The sequence below is a fragment of the Telmatherina bonti genome (genome assembly GCF_933228915.1).
Source record: "Telmatherina bonti genome assembly, chromosome: 8".
Lineage (NCBI taxonomy): Eukaryota > Metazoa > Chordata > Actinopteri > Atheriniformes > Telmatherinidae > Telmatherina > Telmatherina bonti.
This window is the reverse complement of record NC_136626.1, coordinates 15,236,491-15,255,538: the sequence shown is the minus strand read 5'-3', so window position 1 is coordinate 15,255,538 and position 19,048 is coordinate 15,236,491. Positions and strand designations below refer to the sequence as shown.

The window sequence follows — 19,048 nt, the reverse complement described above, 5'->3', positions numbered from 1 at the left end:
CGTGATGATCCATGAGTGTGTTGCTATGCAACCATGTGACATGAACAAGCGGAGAGGGTAAACCTCTTCAGTCCACGTTTGACCATTTGCGTCCTGTGAGTGTGTGTGTACATGCATGCGTAGGAAGTAAGTGTCCTTCATTTAGCAAGACCCCCATCTGGTCTGTTCACACTCCCACACACCACTCAGTGAGATGACAGCAAATGTAAGACATGATACAAGCACAGTCACACTGAATGTGTTCCCGATACTGAGCGAGATCCAAGCACTTGGTTACATGGTCTGCATGAAGAACATGCATACTTTTAAGGCGGTTTCACACTGTGAAGTAGCTTAACACACTGTGTGCATTGCATGAGCCTTGCTTGACTGCTGTGTCACGGCAGAGTGAGTATTTACACTTTTGACACTGCTGCTGCTGCTGTGTAGCTACTGCCTGCACAGCGATGCCGATGGTAAGCAGTTTGTGTAATTCATGACTCCTGATTCAGATAGTTAGGGCATGACACTTGACATCAGTAAAGTACATTACCATGAATAGTATTATTGCAAGCTAAGACCACATTGTCAGTATTATGAGCAACATATGCTGACCAACACCAAAACTGCCTCTTTAAAAGTGACTTGTTAACACAAATTAAAATCACTGTAAATAAATAATTATACATTTTGAAAATCTCAAAATAAATTGCTCTGCTTATTAACTCTAAGTTTTAACACCAGCACGGTGTCTTTCATAGAATCTGCAGAAGAAAAGGAGACCAAACACTGCATGACAGACTCACAAGGTTTTCATTTATGTTCTTTTTCATATGTTCAGCTGTTTTACCTGATACTCAAGCATGTTTGGTTTGCACTGAGTAAAACAGAAATAGAAAAAAAAACTTTAAACGGATGGATTTTGCATACCTATATGCCAATGTCTGTTTTAAGAGATAAAGACTTTACAGATGGCTGGCTCCTCTCTGTTATACTTGTTTCCTGGCCTCAATCTCACCACATTCCCTGTCACTACACTGCATAACTGGGTAGGTTTGGATGTGACCGTATTACTACAGTTGACTAAGGTTAAAAGATAATATTTTGATGAGGAAAAAACATAGAAAACAGGTTTTCTTTTATTCATAAATGAGACCTGAACCTTCCACGTTATTAAATTTTCATCCATACTTCCTTCTGTGTTGTTTTGATTGAAATAAATGCGCAGATTACTGACTAAGGAGAACCAGAGAAGATGCTCTGAATATTTAAAAACTTACATTTGTGCTTGCTTCTGGATATCTAAGATGGATAAATAACCATTTAAACCTTTTTTCCTCATTGTTAATGAAGCATGAATATGTTTGTGTGAGTCTGTGTGCATCTTCACATAGTGTTGTTTAGGGTTTGTGTAAAGAAAGGTGTAATAGTTTTCAATGTCTGTGTAATGTAAATAAGTCTAGTGTGGTTTAGGGCGGTTCAGTGTTTTAGTGTAAATGAGACGTGAGAATCACGGCATGCATCCAGTTTGTTCCCTCCTCCCCCTCGATCCCGTCAATTTCTCCACATTCCCACAGACCCACCCCTTCGTTATTATCCCATCTTATCTGAAACATCTGTCCCGGTAATCTTCTGTTATTTCAAAGATGCGCTGAGACAAGTGACTGCCTGAAAGGTTACCTGAGGTTAATGTAAATGAAATTTGGTCACAAGTTGGAATTCTCTCCTCCCAAAACATCTGCAGATGGCAGTCCGTAATCATTACTATTCATCCAGGGAATTATCATCATTAGCTGAGCTCAAATCCCAATTATTTGGCTAAAAGAACTGTCTCATTTTGTGATGCGGTAGGATTATTTTCCCAACATTTGGTTTGTTTTTAGCATTAACAATTCTGTGTTTTTGTTGCTCTTATTAAGCATAAGCTCTTCCAGTCACCTTCCCTCTTTGCTTGTGTAAAAACCGCTGCAGGGGAAATTTATGCTTATTCATGTCATGTATCTGTATGTGTAGACCACACATTGGCTCACACAGAGTCCGTTTGTGGCCGTGTTTTAGGCTCTATTTCTTGTTACAGTTATTGTGGGACAGATTTGTACAGTCTCCGTGGTTATTGATCACGTCTGGCTCCACGCTTCAGCAGAGCTGGTCCAAAACACAACACATTAATAATTAAGCAGCCGATTAAAAAGATAAATGAGTTAAATAAATCTGCCCTCCGCTGTTCGAGCAGCCACTAGCAAATGTCTGCATGCACACTTGCACATTTACAATTTCTCAGCAGATTCCTGGATGTGAGTTTTTCCCAGACACTTAACTGCTTGGTTTTCTTTCATATTGTCAGGACATTGTGGGCAGTTAAGAGTTTGGTGTTATTGATCACTTTTAGATTGGACTGCACTCAGCTAACCTTTGAAAAAAAGATATTGTAGAGGAAAAGAAATAAAGTCAACTGTGTGTTCTGCTGAAATTGCTTTGTTCTATATGCTTCTTATCTAAGCCTCTCTGGCTTTTCATTTAAAGGAGCAGTTAGATTTTCTTTTCCGCATCTTCACATAGCAATTCTTATATATATAAGAATGTGTGTATATATATATATATATATATATATATATATGTATATATATATATATATATGTATGTATGTATGTATGTATATATGTATGTATATACGTATGTATGTATGTATATATGTATGTATGTATGTATGTATATATATATATATATATATATATACATATATATATATATATATATATATATATATATATATATATATATATATATATATATATATAAAGGATATATAAATAAGACTGGTGACCTGCCCAGGGTGTTACCAGCAGTTCACCCAGTGATTGCTGGGATAGGCTCTAGCTTCCCCACGACCCTTAATTGGAACAACCAGTAATGAAAATGGATGGATGTATATAATTAATATGCACATCTGTGTTGTTTGTCTTCTAGCTTTGCTTACATGTCGGCCGGATGAGTTCCAGTGCGGTGATGGTACCTGTATTCATGGCACGAAACAGTGTAACCGAGTCCATGACTGTCCAGACTACAGCGATGAGGCCGGTTGTGTCAACGGTAAGTGTCACGTGTAAAACAGCTCCCTGATTATTAACACGGCAAAACGCCATGCAGTGTTTTGCAATTGAAAAAAAACCTGCAACACAAGGAAAACGTTTGCTATACGTGACAATTACGCAAGACAGCTACAATGTCATGGGATATTTTTGACTGATGGATTTATATTTAGACCAAGCTAAAGTGATTGTGTTGTTTGCTGCAACCATTCTGATTCCTTACTTATGATAAAACCAATTGGTTTAGTATTGTTGGTAAATGTGCGGTAAATTTATACAAAAACCTGCTTAAATGCAGTTGTTTTACAAATGATGCTATGAGTTTAAACTAATTTTGTGTGGTCATTTTAGACATTATATTTTTTTTTCCCCCTTTTTATAGTACTCTCAAAAGATTGCATGTTTCTAGCTTTAAGTGGCTTAATGCAGCCAGAAAAATGTATTTTGTGTCCTCTCCACAGTAACAAAATGTGATGGGCCTAAAAAGTTCCGCTGTAAGAATGGGGAGTGTATTGACAGCAGCAAAGTGTGCGACAGTGTGAAAGACTGCAAGGACTGGTCCGATGAGCCGATGAAGGATTGTGGTAAGACCTTTTCTCTGCATCCTGCCAAGCAAGATACTTCAGTCAGTCTTCTGAATAACATTCAGTTCCTTAAAAAGACTTTAGAATCTCACCTTTTGTGATGTTTTTAGTGCTTTTATTTATGTGTTCACTCTTTTCAACATCTGTTTTATGTTGTATATGGTGACAGGGAGGAGGAGAGGGAGCTCTTCAGCCTCTCTGCTACTACAAAGAAAAGACAAAATATACTGGAAAAAGAATGATAAAATATTTGTAATTAATTGCAAACTGTTTTCCAGATCAAGTGTGGGTAATGTTGTGGAGTCGCTCGATCATGAGGGGAAAAGAGTGGAATCATGAACCAAAAAGATGCAATTAGTCGCCTTCTCTGGCTTTTATGGCAGCTTCGGTTCTTTGAGGCATGGATTTCACTAATGAAAAACAATGTTATACATCAATCATTTTCTAGCTTCCAGCTTTGTATAGCAGTTGACGCATCAGCTTTACAGGAGGGAGCCTATTTTTTTTTATCAATTCCCATCTTAAATTTTCATTCAGATTGAGACTGAGCATTTGCTGGCCAAAAGTGTTTTTGTAGAAAAGTTGCTCCGTGGCAAGATGTGTTATCCTCCCAAAAGTCAACCTGAGAGTTCACTGCATGGGTAAATTCTGTCATCTCCCCTTCTCCTTTACCTTACATCGACCCCACATCAATAACGATTTTAGAAATGGATGTTTACTTCAAAAAGTACATCATTTATACTTTACAGAAGTTCCCGCATCACCTCCCTTAACAGTATAGACACATTATTCATCATTAAATATCACTTTTCACTTGTCCACAGTCTGTGACTGCTGTTCCTTGGCACAATGTAACCTTGGTTTTTTGTTTTTGTTTGTTTAGGAGTTTTGGGTTGCCATTTGTCTGAGTTTGTTTGCTGCAGTTCAGTCACAGACATTGACTCCTATTTCTCTCCATTAGTTTATTGTGCATTTTGTTGCATATGGTTTAGTTTCCTGTCCCAATGCTTTTGCATTTTCCTTTTATCACTTTGCTTTCCTAACCTTTTTATTTTTTTTTTTTGCACATTTTCCAAGTTTCAGACACAGTTTCATTGGAAAACCCTCTCACAAGCTGAATTACCTTCCTGAGCAAGTGAAATGATCCGTTTCATTGTTTCCACTGCCGCCTTGTCTTGTCAGTCAGCCGGGCCTAACAGTAAATACCTTGACTTCTTTTTTTTATTTGACACAAATGAAACCTAAAAAAATCAGCTGCTTCTTTGGAATAATGACTCCATATCTTTTTAGTTTAAGTTTTAGTGTAGTTTCAGAGTAACTCGCATGTGGGTGATCACTCTCCATGTTAGAAGTAAATTCACTTGATCAAGGCAGGGTAGATCAACACATTTCTCTGCTGCCTTGTTATGATCAAAGAGCAGAGCAACGCTGCCCACTCCAGCAGTCTTGGGCATGGAAACGTGACTGCACTGCAGCCACACAGATTATCCACACACTGTACTTAATTATCACTTTGCAGTCCTCAGTCACACTTTCACATGAGATGCAATGCAAACACAGAGCAGAAGCTGAGAAAACTCCACCTGTTAATAAAATCCTTGAAGCTAATGAACCCCATGTAATGGCAGTTAAAGTAACTTTCCTATCGATGCTAGTCAGTGTGTAAGATGAAGTGTGTGAAGTCGCTCTAAGGAACTGCCCTTCGCTTACAGTACGGCGTCTCTCTGAAGAGGAGCGATCCTGTCATTCCAGCGTGTATGAAATTATATGTGAGCATGCTGCCCTTTCAGCCGTCTTTGATCCTCCAGCAGATGGATTTATGCCGTAATAACACAGGCCGCCATTTAGATTACTGATGTTAAGTACAATCATCTGTGCATTACTGCAGTTATTTTTAGAGAATCTGTTATTATTTATGACAATATAAATATACTAAAACAATAACAGTTATAATGATTATTATTATTATTTTTTTTTTTTTTTTTTTTTTATTTATTTATTTTTTATTTTTTTAAGATGACTGCATGCTTTCAATACAGTCTTTCATGAAGCATTGAGGTCTGTGATGGTTACATATTATAGGTTCAGATTCCAGTTAACTCTTCTTCCTCTAGAGTCACATCGATTTATTTGTTCATATAAGAGGATATGCTTGTTTTGCTTTCACTTTATTTCCTCACATACAAAAATGAAACGTCTATTTCCATGAGTTATTTTGATAATATCTCTTTAGTATGCGCAGAATTGAGGAGAGAATAAAAAACCTTGTAGGTATGGAGCTCCCTCTGCTTAAAATCAGCTGCGGAAACGGTTGAATCTGAACAAAGTAAAAAAAAAAAAAAAAAAAAGTTACATTACCAGTTTTGAAGGTGACTTTTTCAAGCCTTCGGCAAGGTTTGTGGTACTTTGGGTCAAATTTTACATGTTTTTCTTTTTCTTTCTATTTGTTTCCTCAAAAAAAGTTGATCCTATAAGGAAACTGAGGTGGTCTAGAATGGACCCGTACAGATATAGACAGGTTGCTGCATTTATTTGACAAAACTGCAACTGAATTGATGTCACTTCTAGTTAAAAAAAAAAAAAAAAAAAAGAAGACAGGCTCGACAGTGAATAACAGCTTTAATTTTAGTTAAATGATGGCCTCTCTTTGCCTTTCAGCCTGTCTTGACTTCTAATCTTGCCGTCCGTCTCTTTCTCTCCTCCTGTCTGTCTCACAGCTGTACCTGAAGCCTTGAAGCTTAAATCTTTAATGTAAATCGGTAATGAAGTACCAGCTTTAGCTCTCTGCGGCGATCTCTCTCAACTCCCTGGAGGGTGATTGAAAGACAAAGGGATAAGTGGAAGCACTGAAATGGATACGAATAGGAAAGGGGGGGGTGACTGAGAGGATCCAATCTGTTCTTCAAAAACAGAAAGGGAAATAGGAGGAATAGAAAGGATGAAGGAGAGGACAAGCTTACAGCATTACAGTGGTGTGTCACCTGGTGCAGACCAGGATCCCCGTGTGAGAAGGGATCAGTTCCAGGAGCTTCTGGCTAAGTCGGTGACTTTGAGATGTGAACACACACATAAATATGTCACAAACACACACACTCACACACACACACACACATACTGTTTCTTCTTGTACGGTTTTAAGCTTACTGTGTGGTTTTTTTTTTTGTTTTTTTTTTAAATACACATGTTGAGGTATGCAGAATTATCTTGACTGCCAGGTGAATGAAAACTATCCACACACACACACACCGTCTGCAGCGTTTTGTCTTTCTGCAACTCTTTTCTCCATGTGCCACACAGGCGGAATTGTTAGGTCCAAAAAAACTGCTGGAGTTATTTAATCAATATTCACCTCCTCTTTACTCCCTCCCCCTCATGACATCCCTGTCCCCTCCTTTGCCCTCCTGCTCTAGGTCTGAATGAGTGTGCAGACAAGAATGGAGGTTGCTCCCACGTCTGCAGGGACCGGAAAATTGGTTACGAGTGTGACTGTCCCTCTGGATACAAACTTCTGGACAAAAAGACTTGTGGAGGTAAAGGGAATAAAAAAAAAAGTTATGCAGCAAAACTGCATTAATTCAGAGAAAAATTATCATGTTTATGTGCAGCGTCGTGTTGTCCCAAGTGGGCCAGCCAAACGGGACTTTTCTTCTTTTTCAAGCTGTACAAGCTAAAGGTTGTCCCCTTTTTAGTAAAACACAATCCAAAAGCAAAGTTAGGATTTTTATTTTTACATATTTTAAGTTGTATTTTTTTCCCTTATTTAATGGGAGAAAACCATTGATTGTATCTGTTGGTCTGTCTGTGTGTATGAGGATGTTTTGTCCATTTGCTAAATACAAAGAAGATCATTAGAAGTGTTTCACACAGCTCTTAAGTAAAAGAAGATACTGGTGTCTGACTGGTAGAAATGGTCAAAATAGATTATTATTTTACTTTTTTTTTTTTTTTTTTTTTTTTTTTAAATGACATGCATTCACTCTGTCTGAAATAAATTCTGACCTTTGTTTTAAGCTTAGCTCAACTTAAAGGTGCTTTTATTTGGAGATAGCATGAACCCGTACACAGTCCCAGATAAATTAAGAATATTCACAAACCAGTGTGTTGCCAAGGTGCAGCACATTCACATACAAAGAATGTGATGAGAAAACTATGGAATACACATAAAATCAATCAAACCTTTATTACACAAATTGGTTTAACTTGTTTTTCATCATAGACTGATTTTATTAGAGCTTTAGGTCTGCTTCATATTGCAGTAATTCATTACCCTGCAGGACACGGTGTGTTATTTGAAAATAAGGAAATTTCTTTTGTCTGACCTTAGCAAGTTTATTTGCAAGGAATTAATCTCTAGAATAAAAAGCATGATTATGTGCATGGAAAGTTGGCACAACAAGGAAAGCTAAAGGGAATTTTTCTTTATTCCTCTTTAATGGGTGTCAGACACTGGCGTAAACAGCCACGTCCTGTTTCAGCGCTGCTCAGTAAGCAGCTTTTGGGGAAAAACAGCATGCCGAATGTCATTTAGAGGTGGAAGCTCACAGCAGGCCTGTCAGAGCAGGGAGAAAGACAGCTGCAGAGATGGTCCACTCTGTGTGTCCACGTCTCTGAGGAGAGCAGGGAGAGTGAGATAGGACCAAACCACCGAACCCCTCTCACCACAGGGGGAATCTTGTTCAACAAGGCATGATGGTGCTTTATTTCTCTCTATCTGAGAGAAATCGGTTTTATAAAGCAGATCCCTCCGTTCACAACTTTGCTGTTTTGAAAAGATTACCAGTAAAATGGAATCTACTCTTAAAACTAAGTAGATTCCATTTAATCAGAAAGTATTTCATCTTTTTATTGGTATTATATGGTATGTGATAAGATGCATGTTCTACAATGTGACTATTGTGCTGTTATTAATGACCAAGTTATAAGAAAAGACTGTTTTATTACTTATTTCTCTAACTAGTAACACAAAAAATGAATGTCTGCATTGATCTACACTTATATGCTTTTTTTTTTTTTTTTATGTTTTCATATCTGTCCTTTTATCTGTCTCCAGACATAGATGAGTGTGAGAACCCAGACGCCTGCAGTCAGATCTGCATCAACTACAAAGGAGACTACAAGTGTGAGTGCTACGAAGGCTATGAGATGGATCCTGCCTCAAAGACCTGCAAAGCTGTGGGTAAGCCATTTGTCACACATGCTCGCACACATTTGCACAGGTTAAGACACACACTGTCACAGATAGATGTTCTCACCAAAATGTATTCATGGGTGCACATACACTTAGGAGAAATCACACATTGAGACCCAGTCTTGTATAAACATCAATTACTCATCCATTCCAGCACCCCTAACTACCCAGTGACGTCCTACTCTATTCTCACACAGTGGGACTCTGTTTAAAAAAAAAAAAAAAAAAAAAAAAAAAAAAAGAGGCTTGCTTTGTATGCGAAGCCTGTACAGCAATCTGTGCAAAGATAAATATTTGCCATCTTTCTTTGCAGTCCTAATGACAAGTTTTCCACCAACTGCTTCTGCTCTCCCTGGAGTGTCAGGAGAAGGATGTTGTGTGAGGAAGGGGCATGCACTCGCTGCAGGACGCAGACGGGGTCCGTGCCCTGCAGCGAGTACCAGGGAACCTTAAGCAGTGTTGGGAATGAAAACAAAATCCCATCCTCAAGGCTCCTAAGTAAGATTGTTACTGAAAGAGGATATTCCTTCATCATGAAGGGGAAAAATGCTGCAGAGCTGTTTTTTTAAGTTAGTCCCACCTTGGACTTTTAATATGATCTCTTAAAAGAGTTTGTTAAATGTGACTTTAACGATTAGTGTTGCTGAGTTTAATGTGTATTTATAATCTACATGTAACATCACTTAATACCAACAGTGATGGCGTTAGCAAACACTTGTCTATTTAAAACGCCACTTTGCTGCCTGCTAGGCAAGAATAAGACATGTAGTGTTTTATATAATCCACTATGAACGGTGCACAGTCAGTATTTTATCTACATCATGCGCTGTTTCTAAAGGAAGAATAACCTCATGTTCTGACATTTGCTGAACCTTATACTAACTATATGTACACACTATTTGCAGACAATCTGCAGTGTGTGTGTGTGTGTGTGTGTGTGTGTGTGTGTGTATGTGAAATGGAATGTCCCACGCTTATCCACTGTGGCCCAGCCTCTTGATATTTTTGCCTGTCCCAAAAGTGTCTCACCAATAGGATTTTTCTTTCTCTGTGCAATCAGCTGCAAACTTTAGTTTAAGATGTTGATTTTGGGTCTGTGATATATATATTTTTTTGTTTTGTTTTTTTATTGGAACTAAATTCATGACAGACAACTGTGATGCAGGTGTTTCAGCAGCTTCCAATTCAGTCATGCTCCTCGGAGGTTAGTTGGTTGTTTGTGGCAATCTGAAGCAATTTACTCTCAGCAGGGGGTGAAAGTCTGGGTCCTCTTCCAGACATGGACAAAGTGGCTGCACTTCCTCTAAGTTTAGCTCAGACATGACTTCTTACAGGAGGTCAAAGAACCCTAAATTGTGTGTCTTGTATGTATAATTTTGCTAAATTTTCCTAATTCTGATTCCAGAAATCAACAATAAATCATAATTTGTGCACTGGATTTATTTCAGAATGTTGAAAGCCCTGCCTTCATGATGATGGGATATGATTAGATGGACTTTATTCATCCCTTACTGGGAAAATTTAGTGTTACAGACTGTTGTCTATGGTATACACAGAACCAAAATAAGTGGGGGAAAAAAAACCACACACTTAAATATTTTCACATATGTACAACAAAAGATGGTGCAAAGGACAAGAGTTATAAATACGATGCATGAAAGGACCATGTATAAATTCCACCGCAGGGACATTTAACTGACCAAATAACTGGGTATAAAAATGAATATGTGCAGATAGATTCAAACTGAATATTGAAATGTATTTAAATTTCTGACCTGTATGATAGGAATGAAACATTTAACCCACAGACTTGCACAGCAAATAAAAATCTCTCCTGAGAAAAAAAAAGAAAAAGTTTTAGTAGTGATTATGGTTTTAGGGTCGGTCATTATCAGGTAAACTGGTCTGATAGTGAAAGTGCTTAAAGCAGAAAGTAAATCATCGCTCCTCAGCTAAGTCACATTAAAAACCAGCCATTGATTGCCTGGTGTCTCTCTGCGTGAATCTTTATTGCTGTTCGGATGAGTGAACAACTCATTTTGGAATTCAAAGGACATTGTTTGATGGAGGAACAGTCAAGAAGAGAAGAGGGAAAAATAGATGGACGGACAGATGTATAAATACCACCCTGCTCATTAATGATACCACAGAGCACGGCAAAGGAGACAGAAAGGAATAGAGACTGAAATATGACTGGATTGTTGTTGATTATCATTTGTTAAAGTCTGTTTGCTGAGAAGATGGGAAGATAAATAAAGAGATGCCTGTTTTGTGAAGCTGAGGTAATGTGGATTTAATGAGGCTGCATTTGTCCATAAACTCATTCCCACACACACACACGTATGCACACCCACAGAAATCAGCATACATATAACCTTTCGATTCTGCTCACACAAATGTACATCTACCGGTAGTTATTTTGAGGAGTCGGGCCGTTCATGCCGAGACGCGTGCTGCCGCTGAATGACTTATTAGATGCAATGTTGCATTCTTTGATGAGATGTGACACATTCAAAGTTCCAGGATTATCTTGGAGATCAGACTGCAAAATGACCACACACCTTGTTCTATATTTAGATCTATTGTTGGTGTCAGCTTTGTGTGATCAGTATTCCCTAAATAATTAAAAACTGAGTGAATCTACTTCTTGATCTGTGTAAATTAATTCTGTTCTTTTTTATTAATATTATTTTTAACTTTTATGGTTGTTAATTCACTGACATGGTTGTTGACTTGAGTCATGATTGTTTGTATAAACAAGAGTAGAAAAAGGGTCGGACATGAGTAAATGTATGAATGGATGGAGAGAGATGAATAAGAAGAAATGTGGAGTCACCCAGAGCGTACTTTAGGATGTTTTTTTTTTTTTTAAATTTAAAACCATCCAACAAGGTCTTTAAAGGAACAAATGAAAGCTGATGAAGTGTGACGGAGTGAGGACAAGAAGAGTGAGACAAAGCAGTGCCATCATAGTAGTTGTTCACACACTAACTGGCTGATAAAAGCCAGAGATGCTGCAGATGCAGAAGAAATAAACAAACTTGATTTCAATGACTCGCCAAATATTTTCTTGGACCTCCGTTTCTGTCCTTTGTTCCTTTTCTTCCCTCAAATCCATAGCCCAGCCACAGTGCCCACAGCAGTTTGTACCTCAGTTAGTGGTTTGATCACAAACTCTTCAAAGTTTTTGGGGTTTTTTTCTTTATTGCTTTGTTTATTGTTTGGTTTTGTTGTTTTTGTTTTTTAGAAGTATTATTAGAAATTAACATATTTGCTGTCAAAAGCATTTTAAAATGGATGCAGATTGACAAACATTTATTATTCTCTTCTAATTCTTTGTGTGAGTCGTAAACACAAAGACGTGGGCCATCTTAATGAGTGTTAACAAGTTAACAAACTTCTACACAAGTTTTTGACAGAAAATTTGTATGAAACATGGTCTGTATTTATTTGTGCAAATACTGTAGCAGACCTACAGTGGACCCCATTTAGGACATACTGGGATGTGCAAAACTAGTGTATCCATGGTCTAAATTTCTTACATAAAGTTAGCAAACTTTACTTCAAACCTTCTGCTTTTATTTCTAATTTTTTAGAGTGAAAAGAAAAGCTAAAGATTCTAAACATTTACTTTGTAAATACTCTGACTACTTGAAACCAACAATCAGCAGCAATGATTTCCTAAAATCCGCTTTCTCACAGTTGGGAAATTTGAATACTTAAAGGTGGAGTATGTAAGATTTTCAAAATAAATTAACTAAAAAATAACTACAATCATAATTAGATAGTTTTTTTAAACATGTAGGTTCTAGTCTGTCCATATTTGATGCGTTATTAAATTTCAAGTTCAATTAATGGCAAAGACCCTTCTTAAATGTTTTCCTACCAGTAAAAAAAAGAGTGATTTTTGTCATTTGTCATTAATTAAACTTGTAATTTAATAACGCATCAAATATGGAGAGACTGGAACCTACATGTTTAAAAAAACTATCTAGTTATAATTGTAGTTATTTTATTAGTTAATTTATTTTGAAAATATTGAAAATCTTACACACTCCACCTTTAATGCCTGTAAAGCAGATGGGGGCTTTTAATAAAGTATTTACACATACTGTTTACCATACAAGTAAGAAATCACGCCTTCCTAGTGAGGCGTTCGAGACACATCCCTGGAGACACTGGGGAAGACCCAGGACATGCTATCTCTCTCGGCTGGCCCAGCAATGCCTTGGGAGCCCCCCTGATAAGCTGGCAAATGTGGCTGGGGAGAGGAAAGTCTGAATTTCCCTGCTTAGGCTGCTGCCCCCTCACCCCGACCCCTGATAAGCGGCAAAAGATAGATGATAGAATGACAACTAGTAGCAATAGAAAAATCCAAGTTAAGGCCTTAAGGATCTCAAAGAGCAAATCAAAACCTTTGTTACAGAGCAGAAGACCTTTGGAAAATTTACTGGAGTTATTTACACACAGTCGGCCTCATCTTTATGAAGTTATGATGAGACGGAAAGGTTTTCTGCATTCTTACACCTAAATGTTGCTCCAGAAGTTTAAAAATGACCATCGAAAGAAGTTACAGTGAAGTTGAGATCAGAGAGCAGAGTAAAGAAAATAGCATTCCCTAAACTACAAATTTATTCCGCCACACAGTCTACAACATGACCCTCACATGCCACTGACCTAAACCAAAAATGGTCACTAAATATAAATAATACAAATGGACACAAATTCTCCTTTAACAGAGCTCAACAACTATCCGATTACATTAATTACCTACAACAAAATGCAAACACTGCAAGGTGACCAAACTTTTTTTTCTGGTTTTCATGAAGCTAATGGGATTTTTTTTTTTTAAATTACTATGCTTAAATATTTAAGAAGGTGACTCATCCTCAATTTCCTGCCTTTGGAAACCATGTCATCATTTGCTTGCTGAGCTATTCACAGTAGTAAACTTTAGCGTGCCGCTGACACTTTACCCTGTTTGCATCCCCTAGTGTGGCTCCATGCACTTAGGCTGCATCTGGATGATTCTGTCAGGCAGTAAAATTTCTCACCACTCATATTTTTCGGGTTGATTTTACTTCTTCCTTTGCTATTCTTGCAATGTAAGTGTTTGGTTTGGTGCTAGACAAATCAGTGCTGCTGCAGAACAGATCAGCATTCCGTAGCCCATATTTATCACTTACAAGTTTATCTTAATTAGCTAACAGGACGCAGCATCCCTGAAGTTGCAGTGCTGATAAAATACATTTAGAGGAGTATCTTCTTGTTGAGGTAGCTGGATGTTGCTGATCTGAAGTACAAAGCAGAGATTATGTTCCATAACCTGCAGAAAACAGTAACATTGCCTTTGAATTTGCATCATTGCAGCAACAACAGTGATGAAGGATAAGGGATGTTGTCCTGGAATTGAGATTCATGGGGATGGATGAAAGACAATTTAGAAAAGTCTCTGTTAGTAATTATACATGGCTTTTAAAAATGGCATCTCCTTCTCATCCTAGTTTTGCTGTCTCACTCTAGCGAGCAAAGTTTTGCACCCTGCAGCACTTGATCAGTGCCTTTGTCTTTTCTTTCTTTTCCTTTTTTCTCCATCGTAATTAGATCCTCAAACCCTTTAATTCTCCACGATGATACCTGCATCAATCACTTTTACTTTTGCCAGACTCTTTCTTGTTTCATTCCTATCTCGGTGTTTCTCTCAGCAGGTAAAATTGATTGTTGCAAAGCGACTCATCGGAGGAAAATTATTGCATCCCAACAGTTAAAGGAGTGTAATGTTTTCTCCCTGTGCAGTGGCATATGAAAGGCTGAGGAAACCTGCTGATGAATGATTGGGCTATATCGTATTAAATGTTCCTACGCCTGCTGCCCGGAATCTTGGGGTCATGGTGGATGACCAGTTGACCTTTAAGGTCCATGTTGCCTCAGTTGCCCGTACCTGTCGATATGCTCTCTACAACATCAAGAGAATCAGACCATACCTGACAGAACATACGACACAGCTTCTGGTTCAGGCTCTGGTCATCTCACGCATCGATTACTGCAATTCCCTACTGGCAGGTCTGCCTGCATGCTCTGTTAAACCTCTGCTGATGATCCAGAATGCCGCAGCACGTCTGGTTTTCAACCAACCCAAACGAGCTCATGTCACTCCGCTGCTAATCGCTCTTCGCTGGCTTCTGGTTGCAGCACGCATCAAATTCAAAGCCTTGCTTCTGGCTTACAAAACAATAACTCAAACGGCTCCCGTCTACCTTCACGCCCTAAGCCAGGCCTACACTCCCTCTCGACAGCTGCTTTCCACCAGTGAAAGACACCTCATGTTACCACCACAACGTGGGACTAAATCACTAGACTCTTTTCCTCTGTTGTGCCACGATGGTGGAATGATCTCCCAAACTCTGTCCACTCTGCAGAGTCCCCATCTACTTTTAAGAGCAAGTTGAAGACTCAGCTTCTCAAGGAGCACTTCAACACTTAGTATAGCTGTATTTAGTGGAAAGTTGGAGAACTTAGCCAAGTTCTTTGCAACAAACTTTATGTTAATTCTTTGTATTGTAACATAGGTGACATTATATGGTGGGAAGGGAGTAAACAAATAATAAAAAAAAAAGCCTATATCACTTCATGCAAGGATCTGTATCCAAGCGGACAGTCCACTAGCATCTTCCTACGATGTCCTCTACTGTTTAATTTTGTGCTTGTGTTGTTCTCACTCATATGTAAGTCACTTTGGATAAAAGCGTCTGACTGTAGAATAGAATAGAATAGAAAATTAAATTAAAGAGGCATGATTGGGTTGCAGATTTAGGAGTTAGATTTGTTAACTTAAAGTTTTGATACAAAGTATAAATATATGATTTTGAGATTACATGCAGCCTCAAGTGTGTGTGTGTGTGTGTGTGTGTGTGTGTGTGTGTGTGTGTGTGTGTGTGTGTGTGTGTGTGTGTGTGTGTGTGTGTGTGTGTGTGTGTGTGTGTGTGTGTGTGTGTGTGTGTGTGTGGACTGGGAAGTATGTAAACTAAGATACTTTCTGTATTTGTGTGTTTTGTAAAGACAATTTTGACCTTGTTGACAACCTCAGAAATATTCAAATGCCATGCTCACCTTCAGTCTGCCTAAAAAGGGGCCAGGGGGAATGATGTGCCAGCTAACAGCACACACTGCGTGCACCTGAACAAGTGAACCCAGAAACGCAGCAGAACAAAAATAGAACACTGTTTCATCTCCGTTTCATGGGCTTACTTGGCTTACAAGCATTGTGGTGTTTGTCATTTCATGCAGCAGGGTCACCTTTAAGCACCTTAAAGGGGGGAGGGGGGGGGGGGGGTGTATTTTGGCCAAACTGCATACTTCATGTGTTACTGTCCTGCTGCACAAAGCTGTGTAAGGAATGAGGTAAATAATGTGATGATGGGCCCAAATGTGGGTATAGATAGAAGCATTTTAATTTTAAAAGGTGTATTCAGATGAGGTATTCATGATTATATAATAAAAAATACATGCCTCAGAACCTTAATAATACAAATGTAAAACAAAAACCAAAATCATTGTTATAGTTCTCCCGACTGGCCTTTATCTGTGTCCTCACCAAAGTTAAAATGGACAAAGATAGAAGGCAGACGTGTTGTTCCACAATGGTTATTAGATGGCTGTCTCGAGGTTGCTCTGGCAACATCACTGTCAGCTTTTCTGTTTATTAGGAACAAAACTTTTTTGAACAAGGTTTGAGGTCACGTTGACCTGTGAGCACATTACAGCAGGTCCGTTGTCACAAATTGTTCAGCCACTGAACAATGCTGAGAGTAAATTCATGCAGTTTTGTGCAAAGAAGAGCATAGTTTGCACCTTAGTATTGGTGTGCATATGCAGGCTCACTTTTTACTACACTGATTTATTTGCATTGTGTACTTTATTATTTATGCCCCCTGGCATTCCTGCAGTTTTGCGAGAACCTGCAACATGCTGGAATCCAAAAGAATTTATGTCAACATAAAAAGTCTTTTTGTAACAAATTAACAAGAGGGACAACTAACATTAATTTAATTTATTATAAATTCACCCTTTACTGGCACTACAGCCATGGTACAACAAACCTGAGGGTATACCCCCGCCTCACAAGCTTTGAGGCCTCATGGTTCAGTCAAGAAAAATATTCTTCAGCTCTCCTCATTGGGGTCCTCTTCACCAGGGGCTGCCCCTGCTCTGACTGCATGGATGTTGCTGTGGGGGCTGTCCCTGTCTGGTGGGTCGGGATCCGGCGCTGCAGCCTTACAGTTGTGGTGTGGGTCCTGTCTGCCCGGACCTGTGTGGCCCCCATGGTGATGGCCTGGGTGGTCTTGGTTGGGGATAGACCTTTGTGTAGAGGCTCCCTGAGAATAATGCACCTGGCCATTCATCTTCTTTTAACTGTTATGGGCTAATAGGGCATGGGTGAGGGTGGTTGTGGGTTGGTAAAAGGGGATGTGTATGTGTGTTAGTGTTTTAGCTATTTTGATGTAAATTGGTTTATAATGTACTTTGTATTGTTTTTAAGCACGAAAAGGGCTATACAAATAAAGTTTGATTTGATTTTAAACAATGGCATAAATATCCATCTCTCTCCCTCAGGAAAGAGTCCTTACCTGATGTTCACCAACCGGCATGAAATCCGTCGCATTGACCTGCTGAAGAGTGAATACACACAGGTGGTTCCCACGCTGAAGAATGCTGTGGCACTGGATGTGGATGTGTCCACTAATAAGATGTTCTGGTGCGATCTGTATCATCGTAAGATATACAGGTACGCACATGCAAATCTCACTGTCACCAAGTCATGCTGGACAGATGTGAAAACTTGCTCAACAAGACTTTACGTCACTCCTCTGATGGATTTTGTTCGAACATTGGAACAAATTCATCTCAGCTTCCTTGTCGTTTGTTTAACTGACAAAAAAATATATATCTTTGATAATGTATCCTATTAATACGTATGCAAAAGCCCTTGTCATGGTTGTATATGTGCTTTGGATTGTTGCATGAATGGTGTGTAAAAGGTAAATATTATTGAAGATGGGGCTGCAAAAAGCCAAGACTTTATCAATTCAAATAACTTTTTGCACACTTTACTGTCCGTCATTATCTTTCACCTCTATCGATCCATCTTGTCAGCTTCAACCTGTCACACCTTCTGTTGGTGAGGAAGACACACCTGGAGGGTTCTGTCATCTGTCTGATAGTAAAAGGTGGAGGTGTTTGTCCTTCACACACACATGTGTGCACGCATATTCACACATATTGCACACACTTTTAGTCTGCCGTGGCCTTATGCATGCATGTGTGTGTGTTGGTTTGAGTGTGATGGTTGGCAGGTAGATTGAGAGCCCTTCTATCATCTCAGCTGAGCCATATGCTCCCTCTAATTTTACTGCCTCAATAATCACCATCATTACTCATCTGCATGCACACACTCACACACATATAAACATTCTCCCTCACAAACCCACGATGCACTCAAGGGCTTGTGACAGAGAAAGGACGAACTCTTTCCTCACAATGCACTCTTTTTTTTTTTTTTTTCTTCCCAAAGCTGAGAGTACATTTTTGCATGCTCACTTTCTCGTAGTGACATGCAACAAGTGAAGGTTACTGCTTGTGCTTGTGTGTGGTTGTGTTCTCTTCCTTGTCATTCTCTAAAACCTCAGAAAAAGAAAGCTTTTACATTGTCTTTGCAAAAAGATCCCAGTTTTCTCAACAACTTTTTTAAGCCAAAGATTCTTCACCATTTGTTAACATAAACATTATTTTGATTTTCATTATCAGACCTCTTTGTTTACAGTTGAACCGATGATTAATTTTACAGTTCTGTATCTGCAAATGGGTCTTTGTGCTGTGTGCTGACCTGAACTACTGTGTGGCAAAGAAAAAGACCAAAAAAGTAAAATTGCAATCAAAAATGGATTTAAAAAAAAAAACACTTAGCCAAAAATGTTTATTGGAGCTGGACCAATTTGTATCGCTGTGAGATTTTATCTGTATCAAGAGCAAACATAAACATCTACAATATTTCATCAGTTTACTATTTACAGAATTATCAGTATTTAAATTGTCTCTTTTCCTTTTGTTTCCTTATGATTCTGATGACACCTGTTTTAATTCTCTTGAACTGATCTAAAAAGTCAAGCTAGCTAAAAAACAATCTTTTCAAACTAAAATGATGACCAAGT

At 38.5% G+C, this 19,048-nt stretch overlaps 1 protein-coding gene across 1 annotated transcript in view; it reads left to right on the top strand.

Annotated features, from left to right (window-relative positions):
• The window catches only part of lrp8 (low density lipoprotein receptor-related protein 8, apolipoprotein e receptor), a gene marked incomplete at both ends in the record, with an annotated part of 154,989 nt that overhangs the window by 110,931 nt on the left and 25,010 nt on the right, over positions 1-19,048 (top strand). Inside the window, 5 exons of the mRNA XM_079245435.1 lie at positions 2,947-3,069; positions 3,530-3,652; positions 7,063-7,182; positions 8,703-8,828; positions 17,454-17,625. Coding sequence (XP_079101561.1) covers positions 2,947-3,069; positions 3,530-3,652; positions 7,063-7,182; positions 8,703-8,828; positions 17,454-17,625 — 664 coding nt within the window. The remainder of the gene's footprint in view (positions 1-2,946; positions 3,070-3,529; positions 3,653-7,062; positions 7,183-8,702; positions 8,829-17,453; positions 17,626-19,048) is intronic.